This window comes from Ylistrum balloti, unplaced genomic scaffold (genome assembly GCF_031769215.1).
Source record: "Ylistrum balloti isolate Yb309-2 unplaced genomic scaffold, AGI_CSIRO_Ybal_v1 Utg371136, whole genome shotgun sequence".
Lineage (NCBI taxonomy): Eukaryota > Metazoa > Mollusca > Bivalvia > Pectinida > Pectinidae > Ylistrum > Ylistrum balloti.
This window is the reverse complement of record NW_026782623.1, coordinates 90117-107161: the sequence shown is the minus strand read 5'-3', so window position 1 is coordinate 107161 and position 17045 is coordinate 90117. Positions and strand designations below refer to the sequence as shown.

At 39.2% G+C, this 17045-nt stretch overlaps 2 protein-coding genes across 2 annotated transcripts; both read left to right on the top strand.

The window, feature by feature from the left end:
* Positions 1-935: 935 nt before the first annotated feature.
* Positions 936-3894, top strand: LOC132561016 (endoglucanase-like). Its single transcript, XM_060225732.1, has 3 exons — positions 936-972; positions 2828-3070; positions 3593-3894. Exons 1-3 carry the CDS (start codon positions 936-938, stop codon positions 3892-3894), a joined length of 582 nt encoding a protein of 193 aa, XP_060081715.1.
* A 2494-nt stretch (positions 3895-6388) lies between these two features.
* LOC132561004 (endoglucanase-like) lies at positions 6389-10705 on the top strand. The gene is made up of 3 exons (XM_060225722.1): positions 6389-6425; positions 8359-8601; positions 10404-10705. Exons 1-3 carry the CDS (start codon positions 6389-6391, stop codon positions 10703-10705), a joined length of 582 nt encoding a protein of 193 aa, XP_060081705.1.
* The last annotated feature ends 6340 nt before the right edge of the window (positions 10706-17045 follow it).

Genomic DNA, 17045 nt, shown 5'->3' with positions numbered 1-17045 from the left:
CAGAAGAACCTATATATTTTACATGTACATATCAACAGAAGAACCTATATATTTTACATGTACATATTTTACAGAAGAACCTATATATTTTACATGTACATATTTTACAGAAGAACCTATATATTTTACATGTACATATTTTACAGAAGAACCTATATATTTTACATGTACATATTTTACAGAAGAACCTACATATTTTACATGTACATATTTTACAGAAGAACCTATATATTTTACATGTACATATTTTACAGAAGAACCTATATATTTTACATGTACATATTTTACAGAAGAACCTACATATTTTACATGTACATATCAACAGAAGAACCTATATATTTTACATGTACATATTTTACAGAAGAACCTATATATTTTACATGTATATATTTTACAGAAGAACCTATATATTTTACATGTATATATCAACAGAAGAACCTATATATTATACATGTACATGTTTTACATAAGAACCTATGTATTTTACATGTATATATTTTACAGAAGAACCTATGTATTTTACATGTACATATTTTACAGAAGAACCTATGTCTCATAAGAATATTGATACTAAAACATGTTGTAACATGAAAGTTTTTTATTTCATGTATATTATTTGGAGATAATTCGTATAAAATTCTCTTTTTTTGTTAGTTTTCATTTCTGCTGTAGAGGCGATTGTTATATAGTAAGATATGCTGGTTGTCATATATAAAAATCTATAAGTATCTCGTAGGTGAATACTAGACCGGATATTAATTCTCTTCGATGTTTTAATTGTGAATTAATATGTGACACTTGAATAAATAATATGTTTAGTAGTAGACAGTACGTCGATTAATGGGACTGGACAGGTCACACTGTCTGAATGGCTTTATCTTGACCAGTGGTCAAGCAGCTATAAAAGGACCGCCTGGTTATATAGATTTGCAATCATGATTGTCTCCGTGGTCGCTGTGCTGTTTCTTGTTGGTAAGTATCGATAACAAAGATGTCAATTGTCTCCTCGTTGCTACATCTCTCATAAATGGTTTTATCAATTGATGGTTCGGTAAATCTGACGAAAGGAGATAATCTTGGTCGGGGATTCATCAGATATTTCTTTACTGTTGAGTCTTGCGGGTCTTGCCCACCCGGGAGACGAAACAGGTAGAGTGATACTGTGTACCGTTGTTGTCATGGTAACCTTTTGTTTGATTGTATTTCATTGTTATTGTTAATTATCTATGTTACCTGTGAGACCACCAGATACTAAAATTAATGATACTATCCACTACTGCGATAGTATAAGATTGTGCCCGTGTTTCAGATTATTCCCGTACCAAATTTATGGCAGTAAAACTATCTTTACACCATATGGCCAATTGGCCGGCGATGTTACCAAATTTTCCCCCGCTTTCAACAAGTGTGCACCAAATGTAACGATAATTGTACAGAGGACGAAATTCACTGCTTACTGATATGTATCAAATTCAGTAAAGATGGGAAAGAATCATTTCACAAGTGTAACATGTATACCACAACCTCCAAGTCATAGGTCCATCAGAAAAACAACGATTTTCTGATCTTTTTGTCGACATCTCTAGGTAGTTTTTCATCTGATCTAAGTCATGTGCCAAGGTCCCAGTAAACCGAATATTGTCAGTTTTATAATAAAATGTACACGCGCTTATACAAATAATATTTCAATAATAATGTCCATCAACCTGGTTTTTTGGCTACTCTACTCCATGTTTACATGTGTATGTATACATTGTTGCCTTACGTGGGCCGAAATCCGTTGATATTCTACTCGTACTTTTGTCTCCCTGTACCGACGGAAGGTCTGTCCATTGACTTGTCAGATCTTTCTATTGCTAATAATATAATTGTCACCCCCTGAGACAAATTATGTATGTCATCCGCCTGTCTCGCCCCTATCACCAGTAACGCCCCCGTCCCTGCATTGCCATGGTACCCGACATTGATGTTGGTAATATTCTAGCAAAATGACCAAAACTTCTTCATATTTTTTCAACAATTCTCCTCTACCCTGTCTCCCCAAGTCAGTCACTTCCTCAGTCCCTTTTTCTTAAGGTACCACAATAGTGTATTATGTCACCTCTACTCTGCCTTCCCAGGGCAGTCAGTTTGTTTCTCTTCCGGTACCACAATAGAATGTCCTCATGTCACCTATACTCTGGCTTTCCAGGACAGTTCCTCGATTTCTTTGACTTCCGGTAGTAGAGTCTCCTCACGTCTCCTATATTTTGCCTTCTCAAGACAGTTTCTCTGTGCCTTTTGACTTCCGGTACTACAATACAGTGTCCTGTCAGAACGTAGAATCTTCTATTCTAAATCGTGCATGTCTGTCCCGAAGGTCGCAGCAAGGATGTTGTGACAACTAGTACCCGTCTCTATCTAGATTGCACTCAACAAGCACATGATTTCACGAAGTAGACGATGTTTTTTTTAATCCGTTGATATATATATATTTAATAACTACTTGTCGTCGTGAACATTTCAAAATCCTCCGTGTGTACGGCCTTGGAAAGCCACGCCCGCTAAAGCTATCAAGCTAAACATGTTGATTAGTCATCGTTACTAGCTCTGTGCCAAATACCTTCGCTCATTTCACAAGTAGTTTCCCACTTGACATACTTTCTGCACGTCTCAAACCTTCTTTTTAAAACCAAAATCGTTTTAGTTGGTGTGAACGAAACTAGAACAAATGACTATATCAGCTTCTGTACATTTATCAAGGCAAAAATATAACTAAAACTCATTAAGTCATAGACATTCATAAACACATATTCCTTAGCATCCACCACATGTATTTGGTTTGCAGGTTGTGTGCAGGGAAATCAGAAATGCACAGGACATCCACGTAGGTACAACGGTAAGCTGTGTGGCTCTACCACAAGGTACCACGACTCCCATAAAGGGGCGTGTGGGTGTGGCCATGGGGATACGCCCTTCCGTTGGAACCAGGATCATTACGTAGCTGCTGCCAATCAGATGTATTTTGACTCCGGCCGTAAGACTTGGTGTGGATCGAAGTGTGGGCAGTGCGTAAAACTAACTACTACAGGTAATGAATTAGAACACAGGAGAGTTTGTGAGAGTGACCACAACAGGTAATAAATTAGAACACAGGAGAGTTTGTGAGAGTGACTACTACAGGTACAACAATATAACACAGGACAGTTTGTGAGAGTGACCACTACAGGTACAACGTTATGACACAGGACAGTTTGTGAGAGTGACCAATACAGGTAATACATTATAACACAGGACAGTTTGTGAGAGTGACCAATACAGGTACTACATTATAACACAGGACAGTTTGTGAGAGTGACCAATACAGGTACAACGTTATATCACAGGACAGTTTGTGAGAGTGACCACTACAGGTACTACATTATAACACAGGACAGTTTGTGAGCGTGACCACAACAGGTAATACTAGTTAACTTGGTGCGTATTATAACAGCAGGTAGTTTGTAAATGAGCGCTTGGTTGATTGATTTATTTAAAATCCAGCTAAATGTAGGATATTACGTAGTCGGATAAGGTTACTTGTCGCATGTACTTATCTTACTTGTTGTTGTAGGTGGGTATGTGGATGGTCAAGGCGGTTATACAGGTGAAGGTCAGTCGAAGGTTTTCATGGTGACCAACCTTTGCCCCGCCGTGGATCCCAACATGGCTTGGTGCGCTCAAAGTGCGGCGCCGTGGGCTGGCGGTACCAATACATTCGGTTACGCCTACCATTTTGACCTGGAGAACGGCGGCGGTCAGATTGGTCGTCTCGGCTGGAATAACCCGGAAGTGACTGTTGAGGAGGTTTCATGTGATGGCCACGAGGGTTTGACCCCGAATAGTGGCTATTATCGTAGCTGTGAATGTCATTGAATGTATGTAGATGTGTGAAAGATTATTTATCCATTAAACTTGTCAATAAAGCAATGACTTCATTATTTTTCACATCTTGAGTGAAAGCTGAAAGATACGCTCAAACTGAAGATAAATTAGTGACTCCTGATAGAAACGCATATTAGGCTTTGGAATGTATCTCAAAATCCAAGACATTGAATGTAGCAGTTTATACATAGAGATATAGATGCATAGAAAAATGATAGTCAAAATATCCTGTATAAACAGAAATGGTAGCAAAAGCGAAAACAACAACAACAACGAACAAACAAACAAGGAAATTACAGGCAAAACGCGCACCACAATTCGCATTGTGGCACTCTCCTCTGTAACGAACGATGTCTCTGGGATATGGAAAGAAAATACGGATGGAACTCCACACAAACATGGAATTTCTGTGAAGGCGGGTGGTCGACAGTTATCGGTGCAGAGGTGGATTCATGTGAAACCGGATTGTCTAGGACTTTTTATAACATGGAAAAGAAAGAAAGAGGTGACTGAGGTAGGCGTTTGACGATAGAATGCAGTTTACAATGATTCGCTTTGACTGGTCAATCACAGACGATATCAAATATCATGTTATAGACTTTCAGGTCATTAGGCGGAATGGATTTCGTTTCATCTAAAAGAAAAGTCAGACATAATTGAGCATAAATAAGTATGTTGAAGACTTTTTGTTCTGCTATCTAACATGTGCCCAATTCAAGAACATGGAGGATACAAGGATTTATATAATATTTATGGGTCTGTAGACGAGGATATCTCAACACTGGTGCTGGGATATCCCTGTACAAAGAATATTCCATGTTTTATTTTTTTCTCGTACTTTTAAAAGAAAAAAAACATTAGTAAATGGAAGTTGTGAAACATCGCGCCATCATCAATAGCAATATCGCATGAACTTGTGCGTAGAAATAGATGACGTTATCAATTCGCGACACGTTTTCTGTGTATGAAATGATAACGCTTACCCTATTGTGAAAAACGTCATAATGCGTGTTTCTGTTTTTCCCTGCGAAAGGAAAAGACAGGTAACCCTGGTAAAAATACTAGCTCAAAAATATTGTCAAAATTGCATAGAAACAAAACCTAGTCTTCGCTTTTTTCATTTCAAATTCTTTAATTCGACCAAATTACCTCCCTTTTAGGTTACACACAGCAAGACAGTTGGATATGACGTCATTTTAATCAAGAAACAGGAAAACATCTAGTGGATAGAGTCCGAGATGTTCCAGGTACATGATGTCAGTACATCACAAAGTGTGTCGTGGAGTTTGGTGTGAGGAGGTAGATCTATAGGAAACGTACACTCTCGTCAGAACTGAAGTGGATTACGGGGTCACGGTCACTTTTACTCTCTGCACCCAGGGACATGTCATGACAAAACTGAAGGTTCCATGAGCAACATCTTATGGACAAGATTAAAAGGCTAAGTTGATCCTTTGATGTACATCAGACGAATCTCAAGGTCGCATAACGGTACATTGTAATGGCTTTGGAGATGAGAGTGGTTTGTTTGTAATCTTCTAAAGGAGCGTATCAGCCTGTGATTGGTCAGGTTGTTTTCTTTTCTCCTGGAACCAATCAAATGATTTCGCTTGTGACTCCAATTTTGCCATGACATGGCCCTAATGCTCTTTTATGTGTTGACGGGTCGTTAAGATAATAATAATAATAATAATAATGTTCAAAGTGATCTTAACACCTGGAGAATCGAAGATGTCCAGCAAATAGAATTGGTTTTTTTTCAATATATTCGACAAATACAATATCATGATGATCAGTTTTGAGTTGTTCACGTGCAATCTCGCACACATTGATACCAGCGGACGGAGAGGTCATATCTTTGTCTGGCATTACAGCTCTATAACTAATTTTACCATACACTGTCCCACTTTCCGTCGATGAAATTAAAACACGAACTTTTACTAAGGTCAAAAGAATGTCAATTTGAGAAGGTTGATTACGTCGTGTTATGGTTTGCTTATCACATTAATTTGGTGTGACTTTGACAAAAATAAGTCTAATTCCCGTGACTAGATTTTTCGTGTCAATCATGTTTTACATAAATTTATGTGTAATGCTAACTCTTCATTACCGAGACTACTTATTGATGCTCTATAATAAATAATCACAGAGCTAAACGATATTATTCCGGTCACGTGTTCTATAACTCTTTGTATACCCTACAATTATATATCTATAAGTATTAATTAATCGCTTTACGTTATATATATATACACTGTCAAATTATCGAGGATCTGCTAATCAAGACTAGAATTCAGTGTTTAAGGTCATTAGAAGGTTTCCATGTTTGATGAAAACATCATTTTCTTTCATAACTAAAATTCAACTTTTGCTATTGTGTGTGCGGAATGCTTATCGGTCAAAAAGGTTACTCCTAGGTTGGGGTTATCAGAAGTTATCGCGCCTATAAAAAGGCCGTCTGATGTTTCCTGCACTATCTATCGCCATGATCATCACATACCTCACCCTGTTTCTCCTCCTTGGTGAGTACAAACGTTTATTAATCAACCGTAATCATTTAAATATAAAAGAATGTGTATTTAACTATTTAGCGAGAATCCATTACAAAAAAGTAAATAGACTGAACAACATATTAGGAAAAATACGTTATATTGATGAAGTTAGAAAAAGGAAAAAACAACATTGTCCATCATTTCCATAATCCAGATTGATTGACAAAGCATAAAGATCTATGAGGAGAAATTCTGCGTTATATGTCTACGGTGATTTTCCCGTCAATAGAATTCATTGTTCAAGCAATTGGAGTGAACACCACGATTTTATTTATATAAGAATATTATACGTCGATGTTACATGGAATCAATTAAACGGTTCCTACGAGACTTTTGTTATCAATGACAATTGTGATAGAATGTTGGTGTTAGTTATGTATGCAGATAAAAATATAGCAGTCAGTCCAAGTGCTCATTAGACAGATACAAGACAATTTCTCGTGAATGACGTAATTTTGATAATATTTTGAGTTTAGATCATAGGAAAATATCTACCCATTAAAGTCATTAATGAGCTACAGGCCATGAACAAACGAAATTAAAATATGTAGTTTAAAAGGTCGTCGTAACAAAAAATACGTGCCCTTACTATGGTGGTCAACAACCTCCTTAATATACCCTAACTATGGTGGTCAACAACCTCCTTAATATACCATAACTATGGTGGTCAAAAACCTCCTTAACATACCATAACTATGGTGGTTAACAGCCTCTGTTACGTGATTGTACAATGGTGGCCAACAGCCTCTGTTACGTGATCTAACTATGGTGGTCAACAACCTCCTTAATATACCCTAACTATGGTGGTTAACAGCCTCTGTTACGTGATTGTACAATGGTGGCCAACAGCCTCTGTTACGTGATCTAACTATGGTGGTTAACAACCTCCTTAATATACCCTAACTATGGTGTTCAACAACCTCCTTAATATACCCTAACTATGTTGGTTAACAGCCTCTGTTACGTGATTGTACAATGGTGGCCAACAGCCTCTGTTACGTGATCTAACTATGGTGGTCAACAACCTCCTTAATATACCCTAACTATGGTGGTTAACAGCCTCTGTTACGTGATTGTACAATGGTGGCCAACAGCCTCTGTTACGTGATCTAACTATGGTGGTTAACAACCTCCTTAATATACCCTAACTATGGTGTTCAACCCTAACTATGTTGGTTAACAGCCTCTGTTACTGATCTAATATAACAACAATATACTATCCTTAATATACCATAACTATGGTGGTTAACAGCCTCTGTTACGTGCCCTAACTATGATGGTTAACAGCCTCTGTTACGTGATTGTACAATGGTGGCCAACAGCCTCTGTTACGTGATCTAACTATGGTGGTCAACAACCTCCTTAATATACCATAACTATGGTGGTTAACAGCCTCTGTTACATGATCAAACTGTGGTGGCCAACAGCCTCTGTTACGTGATCTAACTATGGTGGTCAACAACCTCCTTAATATACCCTAACTATGGTGGTTAACAGCCTCTGTTACGTGATCTAACTATGGTGGTTAACAGCCTCTGTTACGTGATCTAACTTTGGTGATGACATACACAAGCTAGGTACATACTGAGGTCATTGTGGTAGATTGATCACATTCAGCCATTTCTAATCATGGTTCAGTCTATATCATTTCCGGTAAACTTTTAAGTGACGATAAATCTGTAGGTATTGGTGGTTTTATATTAATGTTCTATCAACATCTAGGGATAGTTATTGACAGCCTCCCTATATAATTTGGTACATTGGTCAAGTGACTCTTTAAGATTTTATACCATCTAGTTCACGATAACTTCATTTATTGATTAATATTTATTTATCAGTTCCGTTTACTATGTTTGTAAGAAACAGCTCCAACTCTATTTTTTATATAACATTCGGCTTACAGGCTGTGTGCAGGGATATCAGAAATGCACAGGCAGTCCTCGGAGATACAATGGTAAGCTGTGTGGCTCTACCACAAGGTACCACGACTCCCATAAAGGGGCGTGTGGTTGTGGCCATGGGGACACGCCCTTCCGTTGGAACCAGGACCATTACGTAGCTGCAGCCAATCAGATGTTCTTCGACTCCGGTCGTAAGACTTGGTGTGGATCTAAGTGTGGACGCTGTGTTCGACTGACCACCACAGGTACTGATTTACAGACAAGACCACCACAGGTTCATGTATACAGACTATGCTACATACCTTTCTATGTATGATGTATGGTGAGTATGATACTGTCCACTACAGGTCAGTATAAGAAGTGTAATATGCTGACCTGCAAGTATGGGTCTGACTATGGTTATGACCACTACAGGTATGGGATACTGACCACTACAGGAATGGCGTCTTGGATACTGACCATTACAGGTAAGGAGTCTTGGATACTGACCACTACAGGTAAGGAGTCTTGGATACTGACCACTACAGGTATGGTGTCTTGGATACTGACTACTACCGGTATGGAGTCTTAGATACTGACCACTACAGGTATGGAGTCTTGGATACTGACCACTACAGGTATGGAGTCTTGGATACTGACCACTACAGGTATGGAGTCCTGGATACTGACCACTACAGGTATGGAGTATGACCAAGATACTGACCACTCCAGGTATGGAGTCGTGGATACTGACCACTACAAGTATGGAGTCTTGGATACTGATCACTACAGGTATGGAGTCTTGGATACTTACCATTACAGGTAAGGAGTCTGGGATACTGACCACTGCAGGTATGGAGTCTTTGATACTGACCACTACAGGTATGGAGTCTTGGATACTGACCACTACAGGTATGGAGTCTTTGATAGTGACCACTACAGGTATGGAGTCTTGGATACTGATCACTACAGGTATGGAGTCTTAGATACTGACCACTACAGGTATGGAGTATGACCAAGATACTGACCACTACAGGTATGGAGTCTTGGATACTGACCACTACAGGTATGGAGTCTTGGATACTGACCACCACAGGTATGGAGTCCTGGATACTGACCACTACAGGTATGGAGTATGACCAAAATACTGACCACTCCAGGTATGGAGTATGACCAAGATACTGACCACTACAAATATGGAGTCTTGGATACTGACCATTACAGGTAAGGAGTCTTGGATACTGACCACTGCAGGTATGGAGTCTTGGATACTGACCACTACAGGTATGGAGTCTTTGATACTGACCACTACAGGTATGGAGTCTTGGATACTGACCACTCCAGGTTTAAATTCTGACTAAAGTTCTGATCATGATACCAAAGATATTGGGACTGATTGTGACAACACTGATCACAACACGACGCCTGATCTCTGATGTTCAACGGCTAGTTAGAGATAACCAGAGGTTCTGAAATATGGGAAAGCACACACACGCACGCACGCACGCACGCGCACGCACGCACGCACGCACGCACGCACGCATGCATAAATAAAAATTTTAAAAAAATCAATATTCTTGATTATTTCATAGCTGTAAATATATTGAGATATGTAGATATACTTTGAATGTTCAGTTTGCCTTTAACGCTCTCGTTTCAGTGGCAACGATTTGAGAATTGTTCACTAACCACCGGTTAACTTTAACTAACCTTTTTAGTATTCTCACTGTGACGTTAAACCACTTAACACATGTTCAGTAGGTATGGATGGTTAAATTCCTACTATTTTGGATGGATAAATATCATGTAAAATGCTATATTTTTTCTTTTGTTGTGAAGGTTTACGCGAGTTAATGGTATCTGACAGTGTAGGGTATTACGATACCGTAGTATGATTGCTGACAACATGAAGCGTTGAATATGGTGTGCACAAAGATTTTTTAAAACATTTTACCAAATAATTATCCCGTATGCGCCATTCCAGGCCTTACCTTGTTATAAACATATCAGGATAGGTCTAAATACACATGCTGCACGTGCTCAAGATCGTGTCTTCTCCGTGTTGTAGGTGGGTATGTAGATGGTCAAGGCGGTAACACAGGTGAAGGTCAGTCGAAGGTCTTCATGGTGACCAACCTTTGTCCCGCCGTGGATCCCAACATGGCTTGGTGCGCTCAAAGTGCGGCGCCGTGGGATGGTGGTACCAATACATTCGGATACGCCTACCATTTTGACCTGGAGAACGGCGGCGGTCAGATTGGCCGTCTCGGCTGGAATAACCCGGAAGTGACTGTTGATGAGGTCTCATGTGATGGTCACGAGGGTATGACTCCGAATAGTGGCCTTTATGGTAGCTGTGAATGTCACTGAATGTATGTACATGTATCAGCGTCTATTGAACCAATAAACATGTCAATATTTAGTACAATGATTGTGCACGTGGTTGATCTTAGAGGTATGATTGTTTTAGTATCCACGTACAAAAACTTGGCGTACACATAAAAGAAGATGCTCCCGAGGTCTGTATCACTCACCTGGTTCCTACAGCTGTCACTTCAAAACATAATTATATTGTTACATTTCCCCAAAAATACAGAGAATCATGAAGAGTCAACTAAATTTCGACAAAAATACATTCATCCAGGCAGGAAAAGAATTATTGCAAACATTATCTGCATTTCCCACCACAGGGACTTGGCATGAATTCCCAACCCATGGTCCAGTTACAACAAGGGATGTATACGTAACTGCTCATATGTTCTTATATTCTAAGGACCGTTTATCTTAACAACACATAGATACCTTTAAGAAGAAAAGTGTTATCATCCCACTGAGTGTATGATGAAAGAGGTTGGCCAAGTACTGACAGGACAAATTAGGAAATATATGTGAGAATAGCTAGGTAAAGCATGATGCCAAAAATATGTCCCCCGACATATCAAACATGGCCGTCATATGAAAACAAAATTTTGTAAAAAAAAATGTTTCCCTACCTGTGAATGGATAATTTTTTGTATGTGTTTGGTTATGTTGCCATTCCCGATAACAAATTCACAATCACTGTAGTACATATATGAACCATGGGTTGGAAATTTGTGCCAAATCCCCTGCCCCTTTGCATACCATTGATTAATAGAAAATCGAGTCTCCTTCAGCCAAGGAAAGGAAAGAGTCCAAATACTTGCATTGCAGTAGAATATTACTGAAATAGTAATAAAACAAGACGACTATATATGTGTACCTGTCATTTTGCATTCGCCATCCTTTAGTCCCTTTAGTCCCTACATGGACAAAAACCTACGTATACAGGGACCAAGAGATGCCTACAAAGGTAATTTGAGTATGATTTAACCAGTGCTTCTAAAAGTTAATAAAATAAAATACAGTAAAACTTCGATGTGTCGAAGTTCAAGGGACCGTCGAGAAAACTTCGATACATCGGGACTTCGACTCATGAGCAACTGCAACCTATAAATGATGGTCACTTCTCTGCCAATTAGATTATCTGATCTGTACAATGCACAATATGTTCTACATACATTTCAAGTTTAGGATATTCACCATATAAAGCAAAAAACCCATCACTTTATATGGCAACAGATATTCAGTACACATTTTACGATAAGAATTAGGAAGAGAAGAATGACAGTACAAAATAAGTTTACAGACTGCACAAATCTCTAATGCTTACACGTACCCATTAATGCAAAATCTCTAATGCTTACACGCACCCTTTAATACAAAATCTCTAATGCTTACACGCACCCTTTAATGCAAAATCTCTAATGCTTGTGTCATTAACTAGACAATATATAGGACGTTGAGTAATTGTCATGGTAAGCTACACATGATGCCAGAAACAAAAAGTCAATTAAGGACTAAACACCGCCTCCAAATTAAAAAATAACAATAGTTATTTATACAGCCACGGATACAGTCGTACTTGAGGATGCTCCGTAGCCGACGGGGAAATTTTCGTCGATAATTTGCCGATAAGGAGGTAATTATCGATACATATAGTATAGAAGTGATCAGGAGACCATCCTAGATTTAGTGTGAATTCGTGGATAAGAAAATATACGCAAAATAACAGATAAAATGACTAAAGGCAAAACCGGAAGTGCAAGAAGTAGCAAGAAATCGGCTTCTCAAGTGGGATCCATCTCGGAAGAGTCCTTCAACGACGCATTGATGGAGGAACAGTATAACTGCAAGATATGCTCGAAAGAAGCAAAGAAGTACATGAAGTGTGATGGATGCCAGGACCTTTTCTGCATCAGATGTCTGGATTTTTATTCAAAGAAATATGACATCCTATCAAAATTAGATATAATGTGGTTTTGTCCATCATGCAGAATAACAGTCGAAAAGAATATTCTCACGGACAGTAAAATAGAAGAGAGGTGTAGGAAATCACGCAAGATTATGAAGATAGAATTGCGGAACTTGAAAGAGAGGTAAAACGGTGAATTGATTAACTGGAAATGAACTTGAAATGTGAGAAATCTGCACCAAGCAAAGACGAAATAGTTGCTGAAATTAAAGAGCGAGCAGAGAGGGAAAACAACATAATTCTATTTGGAGTTCCGGAACAGTCCCATCACGACGGAAAGAAACGTATGGAAGAAGATGCTAAAGTTTTAGGAAATTTATTAGAAGTCTGTGGAGTGTCAAACAAAGATAGGCCTGGAAAAATTATACGATTGGGAAAGAGACCAGAGTCCAGTGACATAACCAACAACAGCCGGCCTGTTCTAGTTCGTTTTGAGTCTCAATAACCAAGTAAAGGAATCTTTAAAAATATTAGAAAAATAAGAAATATTAGTCAACTTTCCTCAATAGGAATAAGAAACGACTAAACACACTGTGGAAGAGAAGCAGAGAAGGCGTAGCGAAGCAGAAAACAATGAAACGGAGAATTATATATAAAGAGGAAACTTTTAATGTCATTTCAACCTGAGAATAGTGAAATGGTTTTGCTATTAAGCATTTAATTGGCTATACATATGTAATAACTGAGAATCTTAGAATTTTTTAGGAAATATCTGATCATCATATAATTTTAGATATGGATATAGAGGCATTTGTTTTGCCTGCGTCCATTATTTACATATTACTAATAGTTTTGGTTATATCGTAATTTCGACCAATCAGAAACCTCCAATGTGTTTCGATGGTAACGGTTTTGAAGCACCTAATATGTCAAATTATTGGCTATAATCAGATGCAGCAATTGATCAAGTTTAAATAGAATCAATTAAAAGTGTATGAGTTATAGCACTTAACATAAAATTTTGTGTACCATGGGTATAACAAGATTACTGGACTTCTAACAAAAAGGAAGTTTAGTTATGTAATAATCAAATAGGCTTGTCAATGAGACAGGGTTAAAACTTTTCAGTAAATGTGTCAGAATTTCTATTTTGACCATTGTGTAACTACAACTTTGTGTTCCTGTACACCTGTGTACCGCGGATAGGACTACAGACCATTGTGTAACTGTACATATGTATCATTGTACACTCTTGTGTCCCTGTACACCTGTGTACCGCGGATAGGACTGCAGACCATTGTGTAACTGTACATATGTATCATTGTACATTCTGGTGTCCCTGTACACCTGTGTATTGTTGTGTAACTGTACATATGTATCATTGTACACCCTGGTGTCCCTGTACACCTATGTACCGCGGATAGGACTGCAGACCATTGTGTAACTGTACATATGTATCATTGTACACCCTGGTGTCCTTGTACACCTATGTACCGCGGATAGGACTGCAGACCATTGTGTAACTGTACATATGTATCATTGTACACTCTTGTGTCCCTGTACACCTGTGTACCGCGGATAGGACTGCAGACCATTGTGTAACTGTACATATGTATCATTGTACACCCTTGTGTCCCTGTACACCTGTGTACCGCGGATAGGACTGCAGACCATTGTGTAACTGTACATATGTATCATTGTACACTCTTGTGTCCCTGTACACCTGTGTACCGCGGATAGGACTGCAGACCATTGTGTAACTGTACATATGTATCATTGTACACCTATGTACCGCGGATAGGACTGCAGACCATTGTGTAACTGTACATATGTATCATTGTACACCCTGGTGTCCCTGTACACCTATGTACCGCGGATAGGACTGCAGACCATTGTGTAACTGTACATATGTATCATTGTACACCCTGGTGTCCTTGTGTGCCTATATATCAGTGTGACTGCAGACCATTGTGTGCCTATAAAGCATTGTGTCACACCATCCTGTGTTCCTGTAAATCTTTGTGTGCTTTGTGTGCCTATATATCAGTGTGACTGTAAACCTTTGTGTGCCTATACATCAGTGTGACTGTAAACCTTTGTGTGCCTATACATCAGTGTGACTGTAAACCTATGTTCACCTATACATCAGTGTGACTGTAAACCTTTGTCACTGTATATCAGTGTGACTGTAAACCTATGTTTACCTATACATCGGTGTGACTGTAAACCTATGTGTGCCTATACATCGGTGTGACTGTAAACCTTTGTGTGCCTATACATCAGTGTGACTGTAAACCTTTGTGTGCCTATACATCAGTGTGACTGTAAACCTTTGTGTGCCTATACATCAGTGTGACTGTAAACCTTTGTGTGCCTATACATCAGTGTGACTGTAAACCTATGTGTGCCTATACATCAGTGTGACTGTAAACCTTTGTGTGCCTATACATCAGTGTGACTGTAAACCTATGTTTACCTATACATCAGTGTGACTGTAAACCTTTGTGTGCCTATACATCAGTGTGACTGTAAACCTATGTGTGCCTATACATCGGTGTGACTGTAAACCTATGTTTACCTATACATCGGTGTGACTGTAAACCTTTGTGTGCCTATACATCAGTGTGACTGTAAACCTATGTTTACCTATACATCAGTGTGACTGTAAACCTTTGTGTTACTATACATTAGTGTGACTGTAAACCTTTGTGTGCCTATACACCAGTGTGACTGTAAACCTTTGTGTGCCTATACATCAGTGTGACTGTAAACCTTTGTGTGCCTATACATCAGTGTGACTGTAAAACTTTGTGTGCCTATACATCATTGTGACTGTAAACCTTTGTGTGCCTATACATCAGTGTGACTGTAAACCTTTGTGTGCCTATACATCAGTGTGACTGTAAACCTTTGTGTGCCTATACATCAGTGTGACTGTAAACCTTTGTGTGCCTATACATCAGTGTGACTGTAAACCTTTGTGTGCCTATACATCAGTGTGACTGTAAACCTTTGTGTGCCTATACATCGGTGTGACTGTAAACCTCTGTGTGCCTATACATCAGTGTGACTGTAAACCTTTGTGTGCCTATACATCAGTGTGACTGTAAACCTTTGTGTCCCTATACATCAGTGTGACTGTAAACCTTTGTGTGCCTATACATCAGTGTGACTGTAAACCTTTGTGTCCCTATACATCAGTGTGACTGTAAACCTTTGTGTCCCTATACATCAGTGTGACTGTAAACCTTTGTGTGCCTATACATCAGTGTGACTGTAAACCTTTGTGTCCCTATACATCAGTGTGACTGTAAACCTTTGTGTGCCTATACATCAGTGTGACTGTATACCTTTGTGTGCCTATACATCAGTGTGTGACTGTGACACTGTTGCACAATGTGTTGAATCTTGGTTTGATGATTGACTATCATTGATTCTGCTTGTTTGAATGATTGACTGACCCAGGATAACCCTTCCTTGTTTGGTTGATTGACTGACCCAGGATAACCCTTCCTTGTTTGGTTGATTGACTGACCCAGGATAACCCTTCCTTGTTAGGGTGATTGACTGACCCAGGATAACCCTTCCTTGTTAGGGTGATTGACTGACCCAGGATAACCCTTCCTTTTTTGGGTAATTGACTGACCCAGGATAACCCTTCCTTGTTTGGGTGATTGACTGACCCAGGATAACCCTTCCTTGTAAGGGTGATTGACTGACCCAGGATAACCCTTCCTTTTTAGGGTGATTGACTGACCCAGGATAACCCTTCCTGTTTTGGGTGATTGACTGACCCAGGATAACCCTTCCTTGTTATGATGATTGACTGACCCAGGATAACCCTTCCTTGTTTGGGTGATTGACTGACCCAGGATAACCCTTCCTTGTTATGATGATTGACTGACCCAGAATAACCCTTCCTTGTTTGGGTGATTGACTGACCCAGGATAACCCGTCATTGTTTGGTTGATTGACTGACCCAGGATAACCCGTCATTGTTTGGTTGATTGACTGACCCAGGATAACCCTTCCTTGTAAGGGTGATTGACTGACCCAGGATAACCCTTCCTTTTTAGGGTGATTGACTGACCCAGGATAACCCTTCCTGTTTTGGGTGATTGACTGACCCAGGATAACCCTTCCTTGTTATGATGATTGACTGACCCAGGATAACCCTTCCTTGTTTGGGTGATTGACTGACCCAGGATAACCCTTCCTTGTTAGGGTGATTGACTGACCCAGGATAACCCTTCCTTGTAAGGGTGATTGACTGACCCAGGATAACCCTTCCTTGTTAGGGTAATTGACTGACCCAGGATAACCCTTCTCTATTACACTGTCCACTGACAACGATCTATGGTATTCATATTCTAATTTCTCACATTACAGCAAGAAGTTTTAATCCTTGTCATGGTTCATCTTCTCACAAGAAAACAC

What these genes read in the sequence shown, in the direction of transcription:
- LOC132561016 (XM_060225732.1), top strand. Translation starts at nt 936, where the DNA reads ATGATTGTCTCCGTGGTCGCTGTGCTGTTTCTTGTTG. An exon ending in CGCTGTGCTGTTTCTTGTTG is followed by an intron (nt 973 to 2,827) that starts GTAAGTATCGAT and finishes TTTGGTTTGCAG; the next exon opens with GTTGTGTGCAGGGAAATCAG. An exon ending in CGTAAAACTAACTACTACAG is followed by an intron (nt 3,071 to 3,592) that starts GTAATGAATTAG and finishes TTGTTGTTGTAG; the next exon opens with GTGGGTATGTGGATGGTCAA.
- LOC132561004 (XM_060225722.1), top strand. Translation starts at nt 6,389, where the DNA reads ATGATCATCACATACCTCACCCTGTTTCTCCTCCTTG. An exon ending in CACCCTGTTTCTCCTCCTTG is followed by an intron (nt 6,426 to 8,358) that starts GTGAGTACAAAC and finishes TTCGGCTTACAG; the next exon opens with GCTGTGTGCAGGGATATCAG. An exon ending in TGTTCGACTGACCACCACAG is followed by an intron (nt 8,602 to 10,403) that starts GTACTGATTTAC and finishes TCCGTGTTGTAG; the next exon opens with GTGGGTATGTAGATGGTCAA.